The 27573-nt window shown below is 50.9% G+C and overlaps 1 protein-coding gene across 4 annotated transcripts in view; it reads left to right on the forward strand.

The window, feature by feature from the left end:
• arhgef7b (Rho guanine nucleotide exchange factor (GEF) 7b) overlaps positions 1-27573 on the forward strand; it is a 144056-nt gene that overhangs the window by 57732 nt on the left and 58751 nt on the right. For all 4 annotated transcript variants that reach the window (XM_067986659.1, XM_067986658.1, XM_067986656.1 and 1 more), the window contains 8 exons: positions 8827-8921; positions 10284-10379; positions 13094-13216; positions 13905-14043; positions 19344-19403; positions 21059-21202; positions 22246-22332; positions 26635-26713. In XM_067986659.1, coding sequence (XP_067842760.1) covers positions 8827-8921; positions 10284-10379; positions 13094-13216; positions 13905-14043; positions 19344-19403; positions 21059-21202; positions 22246-22332; positions 26635-26713 — 823 coding nt within the window. The remainder of the gene's footprint in view (positions 1-8826; positions 8922-10283; positions 10380-13093; positions 13217-13904; positions 14044-19343; positions 19404-21058; positions 21203-22245; positions 22333-26634; positions 26714-27573) is intronic.

Consider the following 27573-nt stretch of genomic DNA (forward strand, 5'->3'; position numbering starts at 1 on the left):
TAATGAAGAGTCCCAGGTTTTTTTAGTCTGTCCTCATAACTAAAGCCTCTCATCCCTGGAATCCTGCACCCTCTCCATGGCCTTGACAGCCTTCCTAACCTGGATACACTGTTCTCAGTCCGGCCTAACCAATGTTTGGCATAGGTTTAGCATGACCTCATGCTTTTTGTACTGGATGCCCTTATTTATAAAGTCGAGGAGCCCACGTGCTTCTTGTGTATTAACTCGTTCTCTCATCTTTAAAGATTTGGTTATCTGACCCCCCAAGTCTCCTGGCCCCTTTACTCCCTATAAAGCTTTACCATTTAGTGCACACTTCCCCCCCCTTATTCTATCTCCCAAAATGTATCACCTCACATTTCATCTCAAATCCACTTGCCCAAACTCCCAAGTTATCTTTGTCGTCCTCGGCACTTAGAATCCTCTTCAATGTTCGTCATGCTCCTTCTTATTGTGTCATCTACAAACGTTGACATGGTTCCTCGAAGTCCAGATTATTTGTTGCATTGCCAGCGGACCTCCCGATAATTGCTCACAGTGAGTCAGTTGGTTGCTGATTTATAACAAAGAATTAACGGGGAAAAACTGCTGAAGGATAATACCAGAACTGAGAGATTCTACCTATCAGGAAAGATTGAACAGGCTGGGGCTCTTTACTCTAGAATGGAGAAGGCTGAGGGGTGACCTGATTGAGGTCTTTAAGATAATGAAAGGGTTCGATAGGGTAGAGGTAGAGAAGATGTTTCCACTCATGGGGGAACCAGAACTAGAGGCCATAAATATAAGATCGTCACCAATAAATCCAATAGGGAATTCAGGAGAAACTTCTTTACCCAGAGAGTGGTGAGAATGTGGAACTCGCTCCCACAAGGAGTAGTTGAGGTGAATAGTGTAGATGGATTTAAGGGGAAGCTGGATAAACACATGAGGGAGAAAGGAATAGAAGGATATGCTGATAAGGTGAGATGAAGTAGGGAGGGAGGAGGCTCGTGTGGAGCATAAACACCGGGATAGACCAGTTGGGCCGAATGGCCTGTTTCTGTGCTGTTAATTCTATGTAATGTAAGGTGGGTGAAGGTGGGTAATAATTTAATATACACGCAAGCATTAACGCACAAAATTCATCACCGATAATAGTCACTGAGTCTAGAGATTACCCCAACTGATAGGGAATGTTTAGCCACATTGTCCTCGGATTGTCGGGGTCGTGTGTCTCGGGAGCTGACGGTGTGATCGTTCGTGGGAATCCTGGGCTCCGACATTTTTATTTTTCAATGAATAAGAGGGTGTGTTTATATTAATTTATTCCTGAGAAATGGGCCTGTTCACAGAATGAGCCCTGATGTAATGGCCAAACCTGCTTTTCTTGCATCTTGGCACTAATTTCCTTTCAGCAATTCCAGATTCACAAAATGAAGACATTTTAATCACTGGGGTCAGGATTACAATTTGTAACTGAATCGAAACGGCCTGTCAGTTTCTCAGATGGATTCAGCCTTTCACTGACGGCAGCAATGCGGAGCGAAGCTCACAGTCTTGGATTTGAAGAGTCCAGAGTCTGTTATTTCAACAGCAATCCCTCGCTGAATGACCAGATCACTTGAAGTGATTGGCTGGAGGTTTCCAAAAGGGCGAGGGGTTCTCGATAGGGGGAGGGGTTGAGGATAGGGGGAGGGGTTGAGGATAGGGCGAGGGGTTGAGGATAGGGCGAGGGGTTGAGGATAGGGCGAGGGGTTGAGGATAGGGCGAGGGGTTGAGGATAGGGCGAGGGGTTGAGGATAGGGGGAGGGGGTTGAGGATAGGGCGAGGGGTTGAGGATAGGGCGAGGGGTTGAGGATAGGGCGAGGGGTTGAGGATAGGGCGAGGGGGTTGAGGATAGGGCGAGGGGTTCACAATAGGGCGAGGGGTTCCTGATAGGGCGAGGGGTTCCTGATAGGGTGAGGGGGTTGACGATAGGGCGAGGGGTTCCCGATAGGGCGAGGGGTTCCTGATAGGGGGAGGGGTTGACGATAGGGCGGGGGGTTGACGATAGGGCGAGGGGTTCCCGATAGGGCGAGGGGTTGAGGATAGGGCGAGGGGGTTGAGGATGGGGCGAGGGGTTGAGGATGGGGCGAGGGGTTGAGGATGGGGCGAGGGGTTGAGGATGGGGCGAGGGGTTGAGGATGGGGCGAGGGGTTGAGGATAGGGCGAGGGGTTGAGGATAGGGCGAGGGGTTCCTGATAGGGCGAGGGGTTGAGGATAGGGCGAGGGGTTGAGGATAGGGCGAGGGGTTGAGGATAGGGCGAGGGGTTGAGGATAGGGCGAGGGGGTTGAGGATAGGGCGAGGGGTTGAGGATAGGGCGAGGGGTTGAGGATGGGGCGAGGGGTTCCTGATAGGGCGAGGGGGTTGACGATAGGGCGAGGGGGTTGAGGATAGGGCGAGGGGTTGAGGATAGGGCGAGGGGGTTGAGGATAGGGCGAGGGGTTGACGATAGGGCGAGGGGTTGAGGATAGGGCGAGGGGGTTGAGGATAGGGCGAGGGGTTGACGATAGGGCGAGGGGTTGAGGATAGGGGGAGGGGTTGAGGATAGGGCGAGGGGTTGAGGATAGGGCGAGGGGTTGAGGATAGGGCGAGGGGTTGAGGATAGGGCGAGGGGTTGAGGATAGGGCGAGGGGTTGAGGATAGGGCGAGGGGTTGAGGATAGGGCGAGGGGGTTGAGGATAGGGCGAGGGGGTTGAGGATAGGGCGAGGGGTTCCTGATAGGGCGAGGGGTTGAGGATAGGGCGAGGGGTTGAGGATAGGGCGAGGGGTTGAGGATAGGGCGAGGGGTTCCTGATAGGGCGAGGGGTTGAGGATAGGGCGAGGGGTTGACGATAGGGCGAGGGGGTTGAGGATAGGGCGAGGGGTTCCTGATAGGGCGAGGGGTTGAGGATAGGGCGAGGGGTTGAGGATAGGGCGAGGGGTTGAGGATAGGGCGAGGGGTTCCCGATAGGGCGAGGGGTTGAGGATAGGGCGAGGGGGTTGACGATAGGGCGAGGGGTTGAGGATAGGGCGAGGGGGTTGAGGATAGGGCGAGGGGTTGACGATGGGGCGAGGGGTTGAGGATAGGGCGAGGGGTTGAGGATAGGGCGAGGGGTTGAGGATAGGGCAAGGGGTTGACGGAAGGGCGAGGGGTTGAGGATAGGGCGAGGGGTTGAGGATAGGGCGAGGGGTTGAGGATAGGGCGAGGGTTTGAGGATAGGGCAAGGGGGTTGAGGATAGGGCGAGGGGTTGACGATAGGGCGAGGGGTTGAGGATAGGGCGAGGGGTTGAGGATAGGGCGAGGGGTTGAGGATAGGGCGAGGGGGTTGAGGATAGGGCGAGGGGTTGAGGATAGGGCGAGGGGTTGAGGATAGGGCGAGGGGGTTGAGGATAGGGCGAGGGGTTGAGGATAGGGCGAGGGGTTCCTGATAGGGCGAGGGGTTGAGGATAGGGCGAGGGGTTGACGATAGGGCGAGGGGGTTGAGGATAGGGCGAGGGGGTTGAGGATAGGGCGAGGGGTTCCCGATAGGGCGAGGGGTTGAGGATAGGGCGAGGGGTTGAGGATAGGGCGAGGGGTTCCCGATAGGGCGAGGGGTTGAGGATAGGGCGAGGGGGTTGACGATAGGGCGAGGGGTTGAGGATAGGGCGAGGGGGTTGAGGATAGGGCGAGGGGTTGACGATGGGGCGAGGGGTTGAGGATAGGGCGAGGGGTTGAGGATAGGGCGAGGGGTTGAGGATAGGGCGAGGGGTTGAGGATAGGGCGAGGGGTTGACGAAAGGGCGAGGGGTTGACGATAGGGCGAGGGGTTGAGGATAGGGCGAGGGGTTGAGGATAGGGCGAGGGGTTGAGGATAGGGCAAGGGGGTTGAGGATAGGGCGAGGGGTTGACGATAGGGCGAGGGGTTGAGGATAGGGCGAGGGGTTGAGGATAGGGCGAGGGGTTGAGGATAGGGCGAGGGGGTTGAGGATAGGGCGAGGGGGTTGAGGATAGGGCGAGGGGTTGAGGATAGGGCGAGGGGTTGAGGATAGGGCGAGGGGTTGAGGATAGGGCGAGGGGTTCCTGATAGGGCGAGGGGTTCCTGATAGGGCGAGGGGTTGAGGATAGGGCGAGGGGGTTGAGGATAGGGCGAGGGGGTTGAGGATAGGGCGAGGGGTTCCCGATAGGGCGAGGGGTTGAGGATAGGGCGAGGGGGTTGAGGATAGGGCGAGGGGGTTGAGGATAGGGCGAGGGGTTGAGGATAGGGCGAGGGGTTGAGGATAGGGCGAGGGGTTGAGGATAGGGCGAGGGGGTTGAGGATAGGGCGAGGGGTTCCTGATAGGGCGAGGGGTTCCTGATAGGGCGAGGGGTTCCTGATAGGGCGAGGGGTTGAGGATAGGGTGAGGGGTTGAGGATAGGGCGAGGGGTTGAGGATAGGGCGAGGGGTTGAGGATAGGGCGAGGGGTTGAGGATAGGGCGAGGGGTTCCTGATAGGGCGAGGGGTTTGAGGATAGGGCGAGGGGTTGACGATAGGCCGAGGGGTTGAGGATAGGGCGAGGGGGTTGAGGATAGGGCGAGGGGTTGAGGATAGGGCGAGGGGTTGAGGATAGGGCGAGGGGTTGAGGATAGGGCGAGGGGTTGAGGATAGGGCGAGGGGTTCCTGATAGGGCGAGGGGTTGAGGATAGGGCGAGGGGTTGAGGATAGGGCGAGGGGGTTGAGGATAGGGCGAGGGGTTGAGGATAGGGCGAGGGGTTGAGGATAGGGCGAGGTGTTGAGGATAGGGCGAGGGGTTGAGGATAGGGCGAGGGGTTGAGGATAGGGCGAGGGGTTCCTGATAGGGCGAGGGGTTGAGGATAGGGCGAGGGGTTGAGGATAGGGCGAGGGGGTTGAGGATAGGGCGAGGGGTTGAGGATAGGGCGAGGGGTTCCTGATAGGGCGAGGGGTTGAGGATAGGGCGAGGGGGTTGAGGATAGGGCGAGGGGGTTGAGGATAGGGCGAGGGGTTCCTGATAGGGCGAGGGGTTGAGGATAGGGCGAGGGGTTGAGGATAGGGCGAGGGGTTGAGGATAGGGCGAGGGGATTGAGGATAGGGCGAGGGGGTTGAGGATAGGGCGAGGGGTTGAGGATAGGGCGAGGGGTTGACGATAGGGCGAGGGGTTGAGGATAGGGCGAGGTGTTGAGGATAGGGCGAGGGGGTTGAGGATAGGGCGAGGGGTTGAGGATAGGGCGAGGGGTTGAGGATAGGGCGAGGGGTTGAGGATAGGGCGAGGGGTTGAGGATAGGGCGAGGGGTTGAGGATAGGGCGAGGGGGTTCTCGATACGACTGCAGCGATTGTGAAGTGAGCACTTAAACTCTGACCCATCAAGTTCTACAAGAGCTTCCAGCGTTTTGTGTGGAGGCTGAGATGGATGGACGGGTTTTGCGTTGATCACATTGTGTAATGTGAGGATTCACACTGCGCCTGCACCTTATACACAGTGTCTGGGTGTGGGGGCGACACACTTGTCCTACAAATTTCTGTATAAATACTGGTGACGCACTGAGCCACCAGGAGTGGCCTTTGTGACGTACGGAGAATTGGTCCTAATCGTAGAGTTTGCGGGAGGGTGACCTGTCCAAACACGTTGCCCGTCTGTGTAAATCAGTGATGGAGTCTGAAACTAGAACCCACCTCAGGAGAGTTATCGGTGGCTTTTATTTTTTTAAAAAGAGAAAACCCCAAGCCCCAAACTGCAGACTGTAACACGTACCGAAGAACTGAACTGAGTTTTAATACATTTTTTGTTTAAACCGTTGTCATTTGTCTGAAGATTTAACGTTTTATGTTAATGTTAAGTGTCAGCAGTGGCTCAGTGATCAGCACCGAGACAGAAGGTTCCGGGTTCAGGCCCCACTCCAGAGACGAGCTCATAATCCAGGCCGACACTCCCAGTGCGGTGCTGAGGGAGGGTCAGTACTGAGGGAGCGCTGCACTGTCGGAGGGTCAGTACTGAGAGAGCGCTGCACTGTCGGAGGGTCAGTACTGAGGGAGCGCTGCACTGTCGGAGGGTCAGTACTGAGGGAGTGCTGCACTGTCGGAGGGTCAGTACTGAGAGAGCGCTGCACTGTCGGAGGGTCAGTACTGAGGGAGCGCTGCACTGTCGGAGGGTCAGTACTGAGGGAGCGCTGCACTGTCGGAGGGTCAGTACTGAGGGAGCGCTGCACTATCGGAGGGTCAGTACTGAGGGAGCGCTGCACTGTCGGAGGGTCAGTACCGAGGGAGTGCTGCACTGTCGGAGGGGCAGTGCTGAGAGAGCGCTGCACTGTCGGAGGGTCAGTACTGAGGGAGCGCTGCACTGTCGGAGGGTCAGTACTGAGAGAGCGCTGCACTGTCGGAGGGTCAGTACTGAGAGAGCGCTGCACTGTCGGAGGGTCAGTACTGAGGGAGCGCTGCACTGTCGGAGGGTCAGTACTGAGGGAGCGCTGCACTGTCGGAGGGTCAGTACTGAGGGAGCGCTGCACTGTCGGAGGGTCAGTACTGAGAGAGCGCTGCACTGTCGGAGGGTCAGTACTGAGGGAGCGCTGCACTGTCGGAGGGTCAGTACTGAGGGAGCGCTGCACTGTCGGAGGGTCAGTACTGAGGGAGCGCTGCACTATCGGAGGGTCAGTACTGAGGGAGCGCTGCACTGTCGGAGGGTCAGTACCGAGGGAGCGCTGCACTGTCGGAGGGGCAGTGCTGAGAGAGCGCTGCACTGTCGGAGGGGCAGTACTGAGGGAGCGCTGCACTGTCGGAGGGTCAGTACCGAGGGAGTGCTGCACTGTCGGAGGGTCAGTACTGAGGGAGCGCTGCACTGTCGGAGGGTCAGTACTGAGGGAGCGCTGCACTGTCGGAGGGTCAGTACCGAGGGAGTGCTGCACTGTCGGAGGTGCCGTCTTTCGGATGAGACATTAAACCGAGTCCCCGTCTGCCCTCTCAGGTGGATGTAAAAGATCCCACAGCCATTATTTGAAGAAGAGCAGGGGAGTTCTCCCCGGTGTCCCGGGGTGTCTTATAGAAGTCCATAAAATAATGAGGGGCATAGATAAGGTCGATAGTCAAAATCTTTTCCCAAAGGTAGGGGAGTCTATAACGAGGGGGCATAGATTTAAGGTGAGAGGGGAGAGATACAAAAGGGTCCAGAGGGGCAATTTTTTCACTCAAAGGGTGGTGAGTGTCTGGAACGAGCTGCCAGAGGCAGTAGTAGAGGCGGGTACAATTTTGTCTTTTAAAATGCATTTGGACAGTTACATGGGTAAGATGGGTATAGAGGGATATGGGCCAAGTGCAGGCAATTGGGACTAGCTTAGTGGTATAAACTGGGCAACATGGACATGTTGGGCCGAAGGGCCTGTTTCCATGTTGTAAACTTCTATGATTCTATAATATTTACCTTGGTGGTGTGACGGGAGGGGCATTTATATCAGTGGCTCCTTGCTCTGTGATAGGATCCAACTGTGGAGCTCGTGTGTCAGCGGTGTAATAGGACCTGTGCTTTTCAAGGCTAAGGCCTTTTTCACTTTTTTTGTTTGCTGCCCCTCGGTCCCCGCCGCCTGCCCCTCGCTCCCCGCCGCCTGCCCCTCGCTCCCCGCCGCCTGCCCCTCGCTCCCCGCCGCCTGCCCCTCGCTCCCCGCCGCCTGCCCCTCGCTCCCCGCCGCCTGCCCTTCGCTCCCCGCCGCCTGCCCCTCGCTCCCCGCCGCCTGCCCCTCGCTCCCCGCCGCCTGCCCCTCGCTCCTCGCTCCCGCACTGAGCCTCCCCTGACGGGAGGCTGGTTCAGAGGTCAGCCCAGGAGATTCGCGGCCCTCCCGATTTTCCGGTTCTTTGTTTCGGCGCTGGGCTCTGATTGTCTGGATCTGTTCCTCTCTCGGTGCCTGGAGCTCTAACTCATTAAACAAGTGCCTATTCTGTTTGATGGGGGTTGGGGGGAGAAGATACATTGTCAAGTTAAATTCGCCATCGTCTAATTGACCTCCTTATTTTAAGGGGTTTGGGGGGTATTTAATATTCTAACAGGTTTCGTGTCACAGGGCCGAGTGTGTGAAAGGCTCCCTCTGGTGTTCGATTCGACACTCAGCGAGACAGACCCGTTAGAATTGGCCTCACAGGATGAGGGAGGAACTGTATTAATGGGGCATCGAAGCATCAGAATCACGGGGGGATTCGCTCGTGTTTTCTTCAGTGACCCCCCCCCCCCCCCCCGTTTCTCAACCACGGCCCCCCCCGCCCCGAGTCAACATCCTGTCTGATGTCTCCCTTCTCACCCAGACTGAGAACGTAGCAGGTTGAGGGTCGCAGCAGCTCGTGGCCCCCTCTACCCCTCGCCCCTCCCCCCTTTGCCCTCGCCCCCCCCCCCCCCCCCGTGGCCCTCGACCCCCCCCCCCGTGGCCCTCGCCCCCCCCCCCCCATGGCCCTCGCCCCCCCCTCCCCCGTGGCCCTCGCCCCCCTCCTCCCCCGTGGCCCTCGCCCCCCCTCCTCCCCCGTGGCCCTCGCCCCCCTCCTCCCCCGTGGCCCTCGCCCCCTCCTCCCCCGTGGCCCTCGCCCCCCCTCCTCCCCCGTGGCCCTCGCCCCCCTCTCCCCCGTGGCCCTCGCCCCCCCTCTCCCCCGTGGCCCTCGCCCCCCTCTCCCCCGTGGCCCCCGCCCCACCCACCCCGTGGCCATCCCCCCACTCCCCCGTGGCCGTCGCCCCCCCTCCCCCCGTGGCCATAGGTCGCCCTTGCCCCCCACCCCTGTATTTTCTGTACCTCTCCACGTTTCGGTTGGGAGGAATATTTAACATATTTCCATTTTATCTCGGCGATTAATTTCTTTTTGCCGAAACTTTTTACTCCGCAGGTGCTGCAGAATATTCTAGAAACCGAATGCAATTATGCGGAGGAGCTCTCGATACTTCTGTCAACCTACCTGCAGCCCCTGCAAGCCAGCGACAAGTAAGACGGATTTCTGTGGCTTTGCTCTAAGTGCTGAATGGGCTAAAGTTGAACATAATATTTTCTGTAAGATCCGCACAGTTTCCTTTTCTGTGTCAGACCTCTGTTCTCTCCACACTTTGTACGGACGATGAAATAAGCCAGTTATAAATCTACAGCAGGAGAGAGTTGGAGATATTAGGACAGGTGACCAAAAGCTTGGCCAAAGAGGGAGGTTTTAAGGAGCGTCTTAAAGGAGGAGAGAGAGGCGGAGAGGTTTAGGGAGGGAATTCCAGAACTTGGGGCCCAGGCAGCTGAAGGCACGGCCGCCAATGGTGGAGCGATGAAAATCGGGGATGCGCGAGGAGCGCAGAGATCTCGGGGGGGGTTGTAGGGCTGGAGGAGGTTACAGAGATAGGGAGGGGGGCGAGGGCCATGGAGGGATTTGAAAACAAGGATGAGAATTTTTAAATCGAGGCGTTGCTGGACCGGGAGCCAATGTAGGTCAGTGAGCACAGGGGGTGATGGGAGAACGGGACTTGGAGCGAGTTAGGATACGGGCAGCAGAGTTTTGGATGAGCTCAAGTTTACGGAGGGTGGAAGATGGGAGGCCGGCCAGGAGAGCATTGGAATAGTGCAGTCTAGAGTAACAAAGACATGGATGAGGGTTTCAGCAGCAGATGAGCTGAGGTCAGGGCGGAGACGGGTGATGTTACGGAGATGGAAGTAGGCGGTCTTGGTGATGGAGCGGATATGGGGTCAGAAGCTCATCTCAGGCTCAAATAGGACGGCGAGGTTGCAAACAGTCTGGTTCAGCCTGAGACAGTGGCCAGGGAGAGGGATGGAGTCAGTGGCCAGGGAGAGGGATGGAGTCGGTGGCCAGGGAGAGGGATGGAGTCGGTGGTCAGGGAGAGGGATGGAGTCGGTGGTCAGGGAGAGGGATGGAGTCGGTGGTCAGGGAGAGGGATGGAGTCGGTGGTCAGGGAGCAGAGTTTGTGGCGGGGACTGAAGACAATGGCTTCGGTCTTCCAAAATTCAATTGGAGGAAATTGCGGCTCATCCAGTACTGGATGTCGGACAAGCAGAGTGAAGCTGTCGGATTGACATAAAAGCTGGTTCAGTAATATTCTTTAGGGAAGGAAACTGCCGTCCTTTACCCGGTCTGGGCCTATACGTGACTCCAGCCCCACACCGATGTGGTTGGCTCTTAACTGCCCCCTGAAGTGGTCCAGCAAGTCACTGAGTTGTATCAAACTCAGGGAAACGATGGATGGGCAATAAATGTCAGCCCTGCCAGCGACGCCCACATCCCCCGAATGAATTTTTTTATAAATGTAGGTGTCGGATACACTGAATTAATCTTTTGCGTTTTGCTGTTTTCAGATTAAGTTCTACTGAAATGGGACACCTGATGGGCAATCTGGAGGAAATTTGCTCCTTCCAGCAGATCCTTGTTCAGTCTTTAGAAGAATGCACCAAGTGAGTAATTGAGAGAAATCGTCGGGGGATTTGTCAGTTTATTGGAGGAACCTGATTGGCAGTTCTTCAGTTCTAGCCGGTACACAGCTATTAAAATGCAGCTCGAACAAGACATGGTGTTTCTATCCTTTGCCTTCAGTGTCAATCTCTTGTAGAAAGGTGACTGAAGGTGATTTTCTGTTACGTTCAGTTCTTGAGTGCTCCTGATGGTAAATGGAGGTCGCGGGGAGCATGGGCTGTAGTGCTGCCATTCTATCCCCAACACGCACTGTCTGGGCACAGGTTTCCTGCTGGTACTGACTGATCCCGGGATTAACCCTCCTCTTTACCAAGCAAGTGAATTGGTCCTTTTGATCTGCACAGCTTGTGTGACGGCACTGATGTGTCAGAGACAGAAAGAAAGACTTGCATTTATATAGCGCCTTTCACGTCCTCAGGACGTCCCAAAGCGCTTGACAGCCAATAAAGTACTTTTGAAGTGTAGTCACTGTTGTAATGTAGGAAACGCAGCAGCCAATTTGTGCACAGCAAGATCCCACAAACAGCAGTGTGATAGATGGTCAGGTAATCTCTTTCAGTGATGTTGGTTGAAGGATAGGTATTGGCCAGGACACCGGGGAGAACTCCCCTCCCCTTCCTTGAAATAGTGCCGTGGGATCTTTTACGTCCACCTGAGCGGGCATTCGAAAGACGGCACCTCCGACAGTGCAGCACTCCTTCAGTACTGACCCTCCAATAGTACAGCACTCCCTCAGTACTGACCCTCTGACAGTGCAGCACTCCCTCAGTACTGACCCTCCAATAGTACAGCACTCCCTCAGTACTGATCCTCCGACAGTGCAGCGCTCCCTCAGTACTGACCCTCCGACAGTGCAGCGCTCCCTCAGTACTGACCCTCCGACAGTGCAGCACTCCCTCAGTACTGACCCTCCGACAGTGCAGCGCTCCCTCAGTACTGACCCTCCGACAGTGCAGCGCTCCCTCAGTACTGACCCTCCGACAGTGCAGCGCTCCCTCAGTACTGACCCTCCGACAGTGCAGCGCTCCCTCAGTACTGACCCTCCGACAGTGCAGCGCTCCCTCAGGACTGACCCTCCGACAGTGCAGCGCTCCCTCAGAACTGACCCTCCGACAGTGCAGCGCTCCCTCAGAACTGACCCTCCGACAGTGCAGCGCTCCCTCAGAACTGACCCTCCGACAGTGCAGCGCTCCCTCAGAACTGACCCTCCGACAGTGCAACGCTCCCTCAGTACTGACCCTCCGACAGTGCAGCGCTCCCTCAGTACCGACCCTCCGACATTGTTGATCAATGTTCTCAGTTGGTTGATGATAATTGAAGTGGGTGTTGAATCGCGGGGCTCTGATTGTAGAGCTACAGATGCGTGACAAGTGATGCAAAGTCCTTAATCAGCAAAATACAGCAATCGCTGGAAATCTGAACTGAAAAGAGAAAGTGTTGGAAATACACAGTGGGTCAGTCAGCATCTGTGGAGAGAGAACAGGCTAGAATCATAGAATCATAGAAGTTACAACATGGAAACAGGCCCTTCGGCCCAACATGTCCATGTCGCCCAGTTTATACCACTAAGCTAGTCCCAATTGCCTGCACTTGGCCCATATCCCTCTATACCCATCTTACCCATGTAACTGTCCAAATGCTTTTTAAAAGACAAAATTGTACCCGCCTCTACTACTGCCTCTGGCAGCTCGTTCCAGACACTCACCACCCTTTGAGTGAAAAAATTGCCCCTCTGGACCCTTTTGTATCTCTCCCCTCTCACCTTAAATCTATGCCCCCTCGTTATAGACTCCCCTACCTTTGGGAAAAGGTATAACGAGGCTAGTTAGTGCTTCCTGTGTAGACCCTCCATCAGAACACAAGGCATGTTCAGGAAATCAGGAGGGGAATATATCAATGTAGTAAAAAACCCCACAATGCCCATGGAACTGTATTGCAGCAGGAGATGGAGGGGACATTGGTAAATGTAAATCTTTGCAAATAAGATTTGTGGTGGAGCGCGAGAGGGTTCACCCCGAGAGGGTTCACCCCGAGAGGGTTCACCCCGAGAGGGTTCACCCCGAGACGGTTCACCCCGAGAGGGTTCACCCCGAGACGGTTCACCCCGAGACGGTTCACCCCGAGACGGTTCAGCCTTGAGGTGCTGTTAGACATGAATTTTTTTCTATAATTAATGCTTGCGTGAAGTGAGGAACCAGAGTTTGAGTCTTAGCAGAGTTTGGTGCTACCTAGATTTTAAAGTTAGACACAGAGAATCCTTGTGATGTGTGTGGAGTGCAGTTTCCTCCAAGTCACACACCATCCCGACTTGGAAATATATCGCCGTTCCTTCATTGTCGCTGGGTCAAAATCCTGGAACTCCCTTCCTAACAGCACTGTGGGAGAACCGTCACCACACGGACTGCAGCGGTTCAAGAAGGCGACTCACCACCACCTTCTCAAGGGCAATTAGGGATGGGCAATAAATGCCGGCCTTGCCAGCGACACCCATAACCCGAGAATGAATAAATAACAGTCTGATCTGTGTGGGACTCTCCTGAAGCATTCCTCAAATTGAAAATGAAGTGATTTGAAATGCTGACAGGTTGTAGATCCTTAGAATTTCAATTAATTGGTTGGTTATCAAACGTTTATCAGAAACATTTCTAAAACAAAGGTAAACTTACTTTGCGACTCTGTCGCTTTGCGTGTACAGGTTACCTGAGTCACAGCAGAAGGTTGGAGGATGCTTTGGGAATCTAATGTCACAGATGAAAAGCCTGTACCTCGCATACTGTGCCAATCATCCCTGGGGCGTCCATGTCCTCACAGAGTACAGGTATGTGACTAATACCCATGTCCAGAAGGAGACATTCCATGGAACGTAGGGACTGAAAAGTGCAACACTGGGATAAATTGTCCGATTGCATGCTCCCGGCTAAGAGCCTCGCCCACTGGGAGCATATACCGGGTAATGGTGTGTGTGCGTAGAATTTTAGGACAGGAGGAGCCCATTCGGCCCTTCTTGGTGAATTTAAACCCCCCCCCCCCGAGAGCTGATTTTAAAGTCCCATTTCCCTGGTCTCTCCCCACACTCTTTGAGCAATAGGTAACTGTAGTCGATTTATCACCAGTCATCACTCGTGGCAAAGCATCCCATATTCCGATAACTCTTCATGAAGACATTTTTTATCTCCCCTGTTATGTATCTTGTGCTTCTCTCGAGATCAAGGCCTCTTATCTTTGTTTTATCTACTAATGGAAAGAATCTATGTTTGTTTACCTTGCCTAACCCTTTTATTATTTTTAACACCGCTATCAAACACTCTATAATCTTAAACACCTCTATCAAACACCCCTTAATCTTAAACACCTCTATCAAACACCCCTTAATCTTAAACACCTCTATCAAACGCCACATAATCATTTTAGTTCCAGAGAATACAGCTCTGAGTCAAAAAACTTTGGGGTTTTTAGGTAATGGGCCCAATATATTATTTTCTTACCCATGTTTTTGTTTTCTTCAGCGAGGAGCTGGGGGAGTTTATGGAAATGAAAGGAGCGAGCAGCCCTGGGATCCTCATGCTCACTACAAACCTCAGCAAACCGTTCATGAGACTGGACAAATACCCAACACTGCTTAAAGAATTGGAACGACACATGGAGGTAAAGTATGTCCCACCTGCTAATGACAGATGGCTGACAAAAAATTGAAGCAAGTTTATACGTGGACAGTTTTAATTTTTGTAACCCCTGGGGACAATTCATATGTGAACCTAGGAATGGATTCTCATCTTTGTCAGTTTGGGCTTTGTAATGATTGGCTGTTTTACGTACAATCCATAAAGACTAGCTGGTCCGCTGAGTTTCACCCAATCAGCTGTGTTGTAACTCGTGGAGACCGAAAGTGGAAGAGGAGATAAAATGGAGGATGGGAGCATTAATGCAATTGATGAAGATGTTTTCTTTGTTGAATGAGTTCTCTCTGCTTTTGAAGAACATGAAGGGGTAAATTTTATAATTTAGGGGTCCTGGTACAGAACTTTGTACAACAAGAGCACTTACTCAGAATTCAAGTGCAGAGCCCGGCTCACAGTCAGCACGAGTCTCCATCTGTTAGTCTAATGGGGTCAACGGTTCCGTTAGTTCATTGACGGTTCCGTTAGTTCATTGACGACTCCATTAGTTCGTGGATGATTCTATTAGCTGATTGTCGATTCGATTAGATCATCGATTCTATTAGTTGATTGACAATTCTATCAGATCATGTGACTTGTGGGGTACTGCAGGGATCAGTGCTTGGGCCCCAGCTATTCACAATCTATATCAATGATTTCGATGAGGGAACCAAATGTAATATTTCCAAGTTTGCTGACGACACAAAACTAGGTGGGATGGTGAGTTGTGAGGAGGATGCAAAGAAGCTTCAAGGCGATTTAGACAAGTTGAGTGAGTGGGAAAATACATGGCAGATGCAGTATAATGTGGATAAATGTGAAGTTATCCACTTCGGAAGGAAAAACAGAAAGGCAGAGTATTATTTAAATGGTGATAGATTGGGAAATGTTGATGTACAAAGGGACCTGGGTGTCCTTGTACACCAGTCACTGAAAGCAAACATGCAGGTGCAGCAAGCAGTTAGGAAGGCAAATGGTGTGTTGGCCTTCATTGCAAGAGGATTTGAGTACAGGAGCAAGGATGTCTTACTGCAGTTATACAGGGCCTTGGTGAGACCACTCCTGGAGTATTGTGTGCAGTTTTGCCATGGAGGGAGTGCAGCGAAGGTTCACCAGACTGATTCCTGGGATGGCAGGACTGTCATATGAGGAGAGATTGGGTCGACTCGGCCTGTATTCACTCGAGTTTAGAAGAATGAGAGGGGATCTCATTGAAACATATAAAATTCTGACAGGGCGAGACAGACTGGATGCAGGGAGGATGTTTCCCCTGGCTGGGGGATCCAGAACAAAGGGTCACAGTCTCAGGATACGGGGTAGGACATTTAGGACTGAGATGAGGAGAAATTTCTTCACTCAGAGGGTGGTGAAACTGTGGAATTCTCTGCCACAGAAGGCAGTGGAGGCCAAGTCACTGAATATATTTAAGAAGGAGCTAGATAGATTTCTTGACACAAAAAGCATCAAGGGGTCTGGGGAGAGAGCGGGAATATGGTATTGAGATAGAGGATCAGCCATGATCATATTGAATGGCGGAGCAGGCTCGAAGGGCCGAATGGCCTACTCCTGCTCCTGTTTTCTATGTTTCTATGGATGATTCTATTAGATCATCGATTCTATTTGTTCGTGGATGATTCAATTAGTTCATTGGTGATTCAGTTAGTTCATTGGTGACTCTATTAGATCATCGATTCCATTAGTTGATTGACGATTTTATTAGTTGATCATATAATCATAGAAAGGTTACAGCACAGAAGGAGGCCATTCGGCCCATCGAGTCCGTGCCGGCTCTATGCAAGAGCAATCCAGCTAGTCCCACTCCCCCGCCCCTTTCCCCGTAGCCCTGCAAATTTTGTTCCTTTCAAGTATTTATCCAGTTCCCTTTTGAAGGCCATGATTGAATCTGCCTCCACCACCCCCTCGGGCAGTGCATTCCAGATCCTAACCACTCGCTGCATAAAAAAGGTTTTTCCTCATGTCATCTTTGGTTCTTTTGCCAATCACCTTAAATCTATGTCCTCTGGTTCTTGACCCTTCTGCTAATGGGAACAGTTTCTCTCTATCTATTCTGTCTAGACCCTTCATGATTTTGAATACCTCGATCAAATTACCTCTCAACCGTCTCTGTTCCAAGGAGAACAACCCCAGCTTCTGCAGTCTATCCACGTAACTAAAGTCCCTCATTGCTGGAATCATTCTAGAAAACCTCTTCTGCACCCTCTCAAAGGCCTTCACATCTTTCCTGAAGTGCGGTGCCCAGAACTGGACACAATACTCCAGTTGTGGCCGAGCCAGTGTTTTACAAAAGTTCATCATGACTTCCTTGCTTTTGTACTCTGTGCCTCTATTTATAAAGCCCAGGATCCCGTATGCTTTTTTAACCACTTTCTCAACCTACCCTGCCACCTTCAACGATTTGTGCACATATACCCCCAGATCTCTCTGTTCTTGTACCCCTTTTAGAATTGTGCCCTCTAGTTTATATTGCCTCTCCTCGTTCTTCCTGCCGAAATGTATTACTTCACATTTTTCTGCATTAAATTTCATCTGCCATGTGTCCGCCCATTCCACTAGCCTGTCTATATCCTCTTGAAGTCTATCACTATCCTCCTCACTGTTCACTACATTTCCAAGTTTTGTGTCATTTGCAGATTTTGAAATTGTGCCTTGTACACACAAGTTCAAGTCATTAATATAAATCAAGAAAAGCAGTGGTCCCAGCACCGATCCCTGGGGAACACCACTGTACACCTCCCTCCAGTCTGAAAAACAACCGTTCACCACTACTCTCTGTTTCCTGTCCCTTTGTCAATTCTGTATCCATGCTGCTACTGCCCCCTTTATTCCATGGGCCTCAATCTTGATGATAAGCCTACCGTGTGGCACTTTATCAAACACCTTTTCAAAGTCCATATACACCACATCAACTGCATTGCCCTCATCGACCCTCTCTGTTACCTCATCAAAAAACTCTATCAGGTTAGTTAAACACGATTTGCCTTTAACAAATCCGTGCTGGCTTTCCCTAATCAACTCACACTCGTCCAAGTGACTGTTAATTCTGTCCCGGATTATTGTTTCTAAAATTTTCCCCCGCCACTGAGGTGAAACTGACTGGCCTGTAGTTGCTGGGTTTATCCTTACACCCTTTTTTGAACAAGGGTGTAACATTTGCAATTCTCCAGCCATCTGGCACCATCCCCGTATCTAAGGATGTTTGGAAGATTGTGGCCAGTACCTCCACAATTTCCACCCTTACTTCCCTCAACAACCTAGGATGCATCCCATCCGGACCGGGTGACTTATCAACTTTAAGTACAGCTAGCCTTTCTAGTACCTCTTCATCAATTTTTTTTTGACGATTCGATTAGTCGATCGGCGATTCGATTAGTCGATTGACTATTTTCTTAGTTGATCATTGATTCCATTAGTCGATTAACGATTCAATTAGTCGATTGGTGATTCGATTAGTCGATTGGTGATTCCATTAGTTGTTTGACGATTCCATTAGCTCATTGACAATTTTATTGGTTCATTGACAATTCTATTGGTTTATTGACCATCTTCTTCGGTCATTGACAATTTCTGGCAATCTGTGCTCGTCGCTCAATCAATCCTTTTCATTGGTCTAAATGAGAGTGAATGCATTGAAAGCTCCAGAGTGCTGGCAGATGCTGTCACCGGAGCAGGATGGACTGCGACCTCAATAGCTGCGTTTAGGGGAAACGTCTGGCCTGACAGCCTCAGGCTCTGAGCACATCAAGATGCTTACACTTCAAGTTGTGTTAGTGTCAGCAGTGTTCATTGTAATAATATAGAAATTACAGCACAGACGGAGGCCATTTGGTCCATTGCACCAGTTCTGGTGCTAGCTCTTGGTCTGGGCTGTCTCCTATAATCACATTTCCCTGTCGTTTTTGTATTCTTTTATATTATTCCTTTTCAAACATTTAACCAACGTCACCAGATCAGTTCCCTTCTAAATTATTCTGTAATTATGCTGGTAACTGACATCTTTCCCTTTTTTAGAGGATGCGAATAGCAAGTTATTGAAGGAGAAACCCTTCAGAGAAACTCGTCCATGAAACAGAACCTGCTTGTCCAATCTTTTATTTTGTTCTGAAATGTAAAAGTATAAACTGTCTCTTCTTGTGACTATTTGAACCTTTAAATGCAAAGTGTTTGGGGAGAAAGCAGCAAAGCAGGACTGTGTAAAATCAGCTGGTGAGAGTTCTATAAACTGAGAGGGACCAAAAGTTAGCACAGATGAGAATGCCCCCCATCTCCGCTAAAATCTCTGGCCCAGAAGTTGCATGGCCATCACGGCATATCCCTGCCATAAATTCATCGCATCTCTATCATAAATCCATCGTATCCCTGTTGTAAATCTATCGTATTCCCTCCATAAATCCATCATGGCTGATCTGTAAACTCCATTTACCGGCCTTGGTTCCGTATCTCTTAATACCCTTGCCTAACAAAAATCGATCAATCTCTGTCTTGAAATTTTCAATTGACCCCCAGCCTCAACAGCTTTTTGGGGGAGAGAGTTCCAGATTTCCACTCCCCTTTGTGTGAAGAAGTGCTTCCTGACATCACCCCTGAACGGCCGAGCTCTAATTTTAAGATTATTCCCCCTTGTTCTGGACTCCCCCCACCAGAGGAAATAGTTTCTCTCTATCTACCCTATCAAATCCTTTAATCATCTTAAACACCTCGATTAGATCACCCCTTAATCTTCTATACTCGAGGGAATACAAGCCCAGTCTGTGCAACCTGTCCCCATAATTTAACCCTTTCAGCCCCGGTATCATTCCATCCACTAATCCAGGTATCTGTTTCTTCTCTCGATGTGGCCTCTCTGGCAGGACCCCATTTGTTGTCCATCCCTAGTTACCCTGAGAAGGTGCATTAATCTAATACATCACAGAGGAAATAAATGTTGTCCTTAAAAGTGTGAGTGGGAAGGAAGTGCAGGCAGCTTTCTGTTTAAAGATAGTCGCCATCGCATGCCCCTGTGAAATGGAGCATCATTAATCTCAGTTCGTCACTTTAGGCTACGAGGTGAGCAAGCTATTTCCTGCTTCCCTCGTCATTCTGACAGGCTCACTGGTCTGTGAATCTCACATTCTGTGCTTGTGTTCACTTGTACAAAAGCCACAATCCACAGTGGTGTTCCAGATCACTGTGAGGAAATGATTGCTCAGAAGATTTCCTGAGATTGCTAAGAGTCAGTGGTAGCAGCAAATTTCTAGGAGACTGATGTGTCCATTTGTCCTTTGCCTGTAGGAGTATCATCCGGACTGGCCTGATATTCAGAAATCCATGACTGCTTTCAAAAGTCTCTCGGTAAGCTGGAAATATAAACTGCTGCTCCTCAGTTCAGATGGGAGTTTGTGTCAAGGCACCTCGAGTCTTTCTGTAGTGAAAATGTAATCAGTTTAATGACTACTTTCTGTACTCGAGTCTCCAGTTGTCAGAACATGTCTGCCTCGTATCAGAACCGGTTGTTTTTTGTGTCCATGAATGTGAGAATCTGTGATTTCTATTTCTTTTCTGTGTTTTATTAAATAATTTTCATCGAGTCCAGGATTAAGATACAAAACACTCAACGCCAACTTGTGTTCATAGAAATCCCGAGTAATTCAGTCTTTCCTATGAATTATTAAACTTGATGAAGTCTGGGCCAATCAGTTATTCTTTTTGTAAATCTAAACTTTCTGACCTTGTGTGAACAGACATTGGGTAAATTTACATGTCAGCTGTGTCTCAGTGGGCAGCACTCTCACCTCTGAGTCAGAAGGTTGTGGGTTCGAGTCCCACTCCAGAGACTTCAGCACATTATCGAGGCTGTCACTCCCAGTGCAGTACTGAGGGAGCGCTGCACTGTCGGAGGGTCAGTACTGAGGGAGCGCTGCACTGTCGGAGGGTCAGTACTGAGGGAGCGCTGCACTGTCGGAGGGTCAGTACTGAGGGAGCGCTGCACTGTCGGAGGGTCAGTACTGAGGGAGCACTGCACTGTCGGAGGGGAAGTGCTGAGGGAGCACTGCACTGTCAGAGGGGCAGTACTGAGGGAGCGCTGCACTGTCGGAGGGTCAGTACTGAGGGAGTGCTGCGCTGTCGGAGGGTCAGTACTGAGGGAGCGCTGCACTGTCGGAGGGTCAGTACTGAGGGAGCGCTGCACTGTCGGAGGGTCAGTACTGAGGGAGCACTGCACTGTCGGAGGGTCAGTACTGAGGGAGCACTGCACTGTCGGAGGGGAAGTGCTGAGGGAGCACTGCACTGTCGGAGGGTCAGTACTGAGGGAGCACTGCACTGTCGGAGGGTCAGTACTGAGGGAGCACTGCACTGTCGGAGGGGAAGTGCTGAGGGAGCGCTGCACTGTCGGAGGGTCAGTACTGAGGGAGCACTGCACTGTCGGAGGGGAAGTGCTGAGGGAGCACTGCACTGTCAGAGGGGCAGTACTGAGGGAGCGCTGCACTGTCGGAGGGTCAGTACTGAGGGAGTGCTGCGCTGTCGGAGGGTCAGTACTGAGGGAGCGCTGCACTGTCGGAGGGTCAGTAGTGAGGGAGCGCTGCACTGTCGGAGGGTCAGTACTGATGGAGCACTGCACTGTCAGAGGGGCAGTACTGAGGGAGCGCTGCACTGTCAGAGGGTCAGTACTGAGGAAGCGCTGCACTGTCGGAGGGTCAGTAGTGAGGGAGCGCTGCACTGTCGGAGGGTCAGTAGTGAGGGAGCGCTGCGGTGTCAGAGGGACAGTATTGAGGGCGTGCTGCACTGTCAGAGGGGCCGTCTTTTGGATGAGACATTAAACCGAGGCCCCGTCTGCCCTCTCAGGTGGACGTAAAAGATCCTACAATCACTATTCGAAGAAGAGCAGGGGAGTTCTCCCCAATGGCCTGGCCAATATTTATCCCTCAATCAACATCACTAAAAACAGATAATCCTGCTTTTATAGAATGTGTTGGTTACTCAATAGATGTGTTTTATTTTCTTTCCGATAGTCGCAGTGTCAAGAAGTACGGAAGAGGAAGGAGCTGGAACTGCAGATCCTGACGGAAACAGTCCACGGTTGGGAGGGCGAAGATATCAGATCTCTGGGCAATGTTATTTATATGTCCCAGCTCATGGTGCAATGTGGAAATGAGGTGACTGTTTCTCCCGGTGATACTTGAACCTTTCAGCCATACCGACCGTTGCAACTTTCACAGGCTCTGCATCTTTCTGGGGCAATGTTTACAACACTCCGCCCTCCCGGGGAGCGAGACCCCGCCCTCCCGGGGAGCGAGATTGGGGAATGGAAGGTGTTGTGCTGAGTGCGGGTTCCAGTGAGCACATTATCAGCTCGGTCCTGGTTTTAGTTTTCAGTCTCAAACGAGCCTCCCTGATTTGTTTAATGTGCAAAAAAAAACTTGTCAAAGTTTAGCTCCTGTTTAAAAATGTCAATTTGCAAATGAAGTTTGGCCCCAATCCTTAGTCCCAGAGTTTGGCCCCAGTCTTTATTCCCAAAGTTTGGCCCCAATCCTTAGTCCCAGAGTTTGGTCCCAATCCTTAGGTCCCAATCCTTAGTCCCAGAGTTTGGTCCCAATCCTTAGTCCCAGAGTTTGGTCCCAATCCTTAGTCCCAGCATTTGGTCCCAATCCTTAGTCCCAGCGTTTGGTCCCAATCCTTAGTCCCAGAGTTTGGTCCCAATCCTTAGTCCCAGAGTTTGGTCCCAATCCTTAGTCCCAGAGTTTGGTCCCAATCCTTAGTCCCAGAGTTTGGTCCCAATCCTTAGTCCCAGAGTTTGGTCCCAATCCTTAGTCCCAGAGTTTGGTCCCAAAGTTTGGTGCTGATCGGCTGATTTCTGTCAATTGCAAAATGAAATTTTCCACTGTCCTTTTTTGTACTTTCACAACTGCACAAACTGGATTCTGTGCTTGGTTCCAAAGTTCTGTGGGAGATGAAAGAAGAGAAGGTCCTTCATTCTCACTCGATTCTTCCACTGACACTTACTCCCCAAACTCCAGCAGGAGGTCGTCGGGAAGCCCCGGAACTGTTTGCACTGTTTCTGGTTTCTGCCGAAGTCGGGGCGATGGATCGGGAAGTTCTGTGCGGAAATTCTCCCCTGTGATGTTTCACTCTGTCAGTCAGACTGTTCCACTGTGTGTCTGCAGATAATGAGCTGTTTTCAAATGATGTTCATTTTCAGGAGAAGTGTGAGAGATATTTCCTGCTGTTCCCACATGTCCTCTTGATGCTGTCTGCGAGTCCGAGGATGAGCGCTTTCATTTATCAGGTGAGGGAGAAACTCTTTCATTTAATTGATTAGGGGCCTGGAAATTCGAGTGAAATCACCATTGAAACCTTTAACGCACTTGTGTGAAATTCTTCTCCCGCTGTCTTAATGGAGACAATATCCCAGGTTACCGTTTACTAGCTTGCTTTTATATTCACTGCTCCGATATATCATAGAATCATAGAGAGGTTACTGCACGGAAGGAGGCCATTCGGTCCATCGAGTCCGCGCCAGCTCTAAGCAAGAGCAATCCAGCTAGTCCCACTCCCCCGCCCTTTCCCCGTAGCCCTGCAAATTTTTTCCTTTCAAGTACTTATCCTGTTCCTTTTTGAAGGCCATGATTGACTCTGCCTCCGCCACCCCCTCGGGCAGAGCATTCCAGATCCTAACCACTTGATGAGTAAAAACGTTTTTCCTCATGTCACCTTTGGTTCTTTTGCCAGTCTCCTTAAATCTATGTCCTCTGGTCCTTGACCCTTCCACCAATGGGAACAGTTTCTCTCTATCTACTCTGTCTAGACCCTTCATGATTTTGAACACCTCGATCAAATCTCCTCTCAACCGTCTCTGTTCCAAGGAGAACAACCCCAGCTTCTCCAGTTTATCCACATAACTAAAGTCCCTCATCCCTGGAATCATTCTAGTAAATCTCTTCTGCACCCTCTCTAAGGCCTTCACATCTTTCCTAAAGTGCGGTGCCCAGAACTAGACACAATACTCCAGTTGTGGCCGAACCAGTGTTTTATGAAAGTTCATCGTGACTTCCATACTTTTGTACTCTGTGCCTCTATTTATAAAGCCCAGGATCCCGTATGCTTTTTTAACACTTTCTCAACCTGCCCTGCCACCTTCAACGATTTGTGCACATATACCCTCAGATCTCTCTGTTCTTGTACCCCTTTTAGAATTGTGCCCTCTAGTTTATATTGCCTCTCCTCATTCTTCCTACCGAAATGTATCACTTCGTATTTTTCTGCATTAAATTTCATCTGCCACGTGTCCGCCCATGCCACCAACCTGTCTATATCCTTTTGAAGTCTATCACTATCCTCCTCACTGTTCACTACCCTTCCAAGTTTTGTGTCATCTGCAAATTTTGAAATTGTGCCCTGTCCAAGCCATTAATATCAAGAAAAGCAGTGGTCCCAGCACTGACCCCTGGGGAACACCACTGTACACCTCCCTCCAGTCCGAAAAACAACCGTTCACCACTACTCTCTGTTTCCTGTCCCTTTGTCAATTCTGTATCCATGCTGCTACTGCCCCCTTTATTCCATGGGCCTCAATCTTGATGATAAGCCTACCGTGTGGCACTTTATCAAACGCCTTTTGAAAGTCCATATACATCACATCAACTGCATTGCCCTCATCGACCCTCTCTGTTAGCTCATCAAAAAACTCTATCAGGTTAGTTAAACACGATTTGCCTTTAACCGTGCTGGCTTTCCCTAATCAATCCACACTCGTCCAAGTGACTGTTAATTCTGTCCCGGATTATAATTTCTAAGAGTTTCCCCACCACTGAGGTTAAACTGACTGGCCTGTAGTTGCTGGGTTTATCCTTACACCCTTTTTGGAACAAGGGTGTAACATTTGCAGTTCTCCAGTCCTCTGACACCACCCCTGTATCTACGGATGTTTGGAAGATTATGGCCAGCACCTCCACAATTTTCACCCTTACTTCCCTCAACAACCTAGGATGCATCCCATCCGGACCGGGTGACTTATCAACTTTAAGTACAGCTAGCCTTTCAAGTACCTCTTCTTTATCAATTTTTAACCCATCCAGTATCTCAATTATATCTTCCTTTACTGAGACTCCGGCAGCATCTTCTTCCTTGGTAAAGACAGATGCAAAGTACTCATTTAGTACCTCGGCCATCCCCTCTGCTTCCATGAGTAGATCTCCTTTATGTTCCCTAATCAGCCCCACCCTTCCTCTTACTACCCGTTTACTGTTTATATGCCTGTGGAAGACTTTTGAATTCCCTTTTATGTTGGCCACCAGTCTATTCTCTTACTCTCTCTTTGCCCCTCTTATTTCTTTTTTCACTTCCCCTCTGAACTTTCTATATTCAGCCTGGTTCTCACTTGTGTTATCAACCTGACATCTGTCATACACCCCTATTTTCCGTTGCATCTTACTCTCTATCTCTTTTGTCATTCAGGGAGCTCTGGTTTTAGTTGCCCTACCTTTCTGCCTCATGGGATTGTACCCAGACTGTACCCGAACCATCTCCTCTTTAAAGGCTGCCCGTTGTTCAATTACAGTTTTGCCTGCCAATCTTTGATTCCAATTTACCCGGGCCAGATCAGTTCTCATCCCATTGAAATTGGCCCTCCTCCAATTGAGTATTTTTACTTTAGAGTGGTCCATGTTCTTTTCCACAGCTATTCTAAACCTTATGAGACTATGATCGCTGATCCCTAAATGTTCCCCCACTGACACTTGCTCCACTTGAACCACTTCATTCCCTAGAACCAAGTCCAGTAATGCCTCCTTCCTCATTGGGCCAGAAACGTACTGGTTAAGAAAGTTATCCTGAACACATTTCAAAAATTCCTCCCCCTCTGTGCCTCTTATTGTTATTACTATCCCAGTCTATATTAGGATAGTTGTAGTCCCCCATTATCACAACTCTATGGCTTTTGCACCTCTCTGTAATTTTCCTGCAAATTTGCTCCTCTCTATCCTTCCCACTAGTTGGTGGCCTATAAAATACACCCAGTAGTGTAATGGCACCTCTATTGTTTCTTAACTCTAACCAAATAGATTCTGTCCTTGACCCTCCCGGACATCCTCTCTCTCCAGCACTGCAATATTCTCCTTAATTAATACTGCCCCTCCCACCCCCTTCCTTTTTTTCCTTCCCTATCTTCCCTGAACACCTTGTATCCAGGAATATTTAGTACCCAATCCGGCCCTTTTTTATGTCAGGTCTCCGTTATCGCCACGACATCATATTCCCATGTTGGCTATTTGCGCCCGCAGCTCACCGACCTTGTTTACCACACTTCGTGCGTTTACCAGTCTTAGACTTTCTTGTACTCTCTCCTAGTCTGATCCCACCTAATACCGTACTTTTACTTGCTCTAGTGCTATTTTTCTCCCCGATCCTTTGTGCCCCTTGTTTCTCCTTTCCAATGCTCCATCCTGGTGCCCATCCCCCGCCAAATTAGTTCAAAGCCCCCCCACCGCACTAGTCAACCTCCCCGTGAGGACATTGGTCCCGGCTCCGTTGAGGTGCAACCCGTTCGGCCTGTACAGGTCCCACCTCCCCCACATCCAGTCCCAATGGCCCAGGAATCTAAAGCCCTCCCTCCTGCACCATCTCTCCAGCCACGCATTCATCTGCTCTATGCTCCTATTTCTATACTCACTAGCACGTGTCACCGGGAGTAATCCGGAGATTACTACCTTTGAGGTCCTGCTTATCAATCTCTTTCCTAACTCCTTAAAATCTGCCTGCAGGACCTCATCCCTCTTTCTACCTATGTCGTTGGTACCAATATGGACCATGACCTCTGGCTGTTTACCCTCCCCCCTCAAAATTTTCTGCAGCCGTTCAGTGACATCCTTGACCCTGGCACCAGGGAGACAACAATACGTCAAGGAAGTCACTGGTCATATTAAAACCTACAATCTCACTTACCTTCCATGGCCTTGAAAGATCACCGTGCCCGCGCTCCTGGGTCACCGTGCCCGCGCTCCTGGGTCACCGTGCCCGCGCTCCTGGGTCGCCGTGCCCGCGCTCCTGGGTCACCGTGCCCACGCTCCTGGGTCGCCGTGCCCGCGCTCCTGGGTCGCCGTGCCCGCGCTCCTGGGTCGCCGTGCCCGCGCTCCTGGGTCGCCGTGCCCGCGCTCCTGGGTCGCCGTGCCCGCGCTCCTGGGTCGCCGTGCCCGCGCTCCTGGGTCGCCGTGCCCGCGCTCCTGGGTCGCCGTGCCCGCGCTCCTGGGTTTCCCAATTCCTCTACTTCTCTCTCCCCCCCCCCCCCCCCCCCCCCAGTGGTACTGCTTTGCCTTGGGATGTTTTTCTATGTTGAAGGAGCGACATAAATGTAAGTTGTTGATACAAAGAGTTTATTACAGTTTATGGTGTTTATGACAAGGTATAAATGTTTATTACAGGATGTGTTTTTATTAGTTTCTAGATGTATTTATTACATGTGAAGGTGTCCTTATTACGATTTACAGCTGTTTATTACAGGTTATAGATGTTACTAGTATGACCTGGTTGAGAGAATGCTGCTGTATATTTGAGATGTATAATGGTGACTTATCACCTTTTGCCTGGTTATTAGGGAAAGTTGCCATTAACAGGACTGACAATCACCAAGTTAGAAGACAGTGACGGTGACAAGAACACCTTTGAAATTACCGGTGAGTCGATTAGTTTTGTTCAGAGTCTGTTCCACTCCAGGCCTCCTGACACAAACTTACAAACTCGGGAGGGAATCTTCCGCTCAGTTCTTGCAATCCATTGTGGCTAAAAGCAGAATTACCAAGGGGTTGGGAGGAGCAGACTGTGCGCCTGACTCCCACAGCTGTATTGTGAGAAGACGGGGAAGGTTCCACGAGATGGATTAATCAGATCTCCTTCCCTTTTCACACTGTTTGGTTTTCTCATCATTTCAAGTTGCAAATAAAATTTCAGGAAATGCGATTTTTTTTTAATTGTAAATTTCTTGTATCTTAGCAGCAGTTGGGTTGGCAAAGCAACAAATAAAATGTGGCCCCTGGGATTGGTCCGGGTGTAAATTCAGTGAGGACGCCCTCCCGACACGGAGCCTCGCAGGTCAGGAGGACTGGTTGGAGGTCGGAGGTCAGGCTACAACACTCTGACCATCCGGTATTCCAGACCATAATCTCGGTGCCGAGGCTCCGTCTGGGGAATGTCACCTCATTGAATTGGCCCTTAAATACGAACATACAAAAACAACGGATTGGAAAAGACTAGCTGGTCCATCAAGCCTGTCCCACACTGTCTTTTTTAATTAACCTTCACCACACGGACTGTAGCGGCTCACCACCACCTTCTCAAGGGCAATTAGGGATGGGCAATAAATGCTGGGATGTGGGCGTTGCTGGCGCGGCCGGCATTTATCGCCCATTCCTAGTTGCCCTTGAGAAGGTGGTGGTGAGCCGCCTTCTTGAACCGCTGCTGTCCGTGTGGTGAAGGTTCTCCCACAGTGCTGTAGAGGCCGGGAGCTCCAGGATTTTGACCCAGCGATGAAGGAATG

This window comes from Heptranchias perlo, chromosome 6 (assembly GCF_035084215.1).
Source record: "Heptranchias perlo isolate sHepPer1 chromosome 6, sHepPer1.hap1, whole genome shotgun sequence".
In the NCBI taxonomy this organism is placed as follows: domain Eukaryota; kingdom Metazoa; phylum Chordata; class Chondrichthyes; order Hexanchiformes; family Hexanchidae; genus Heptranchias; species Heptranchias perlo.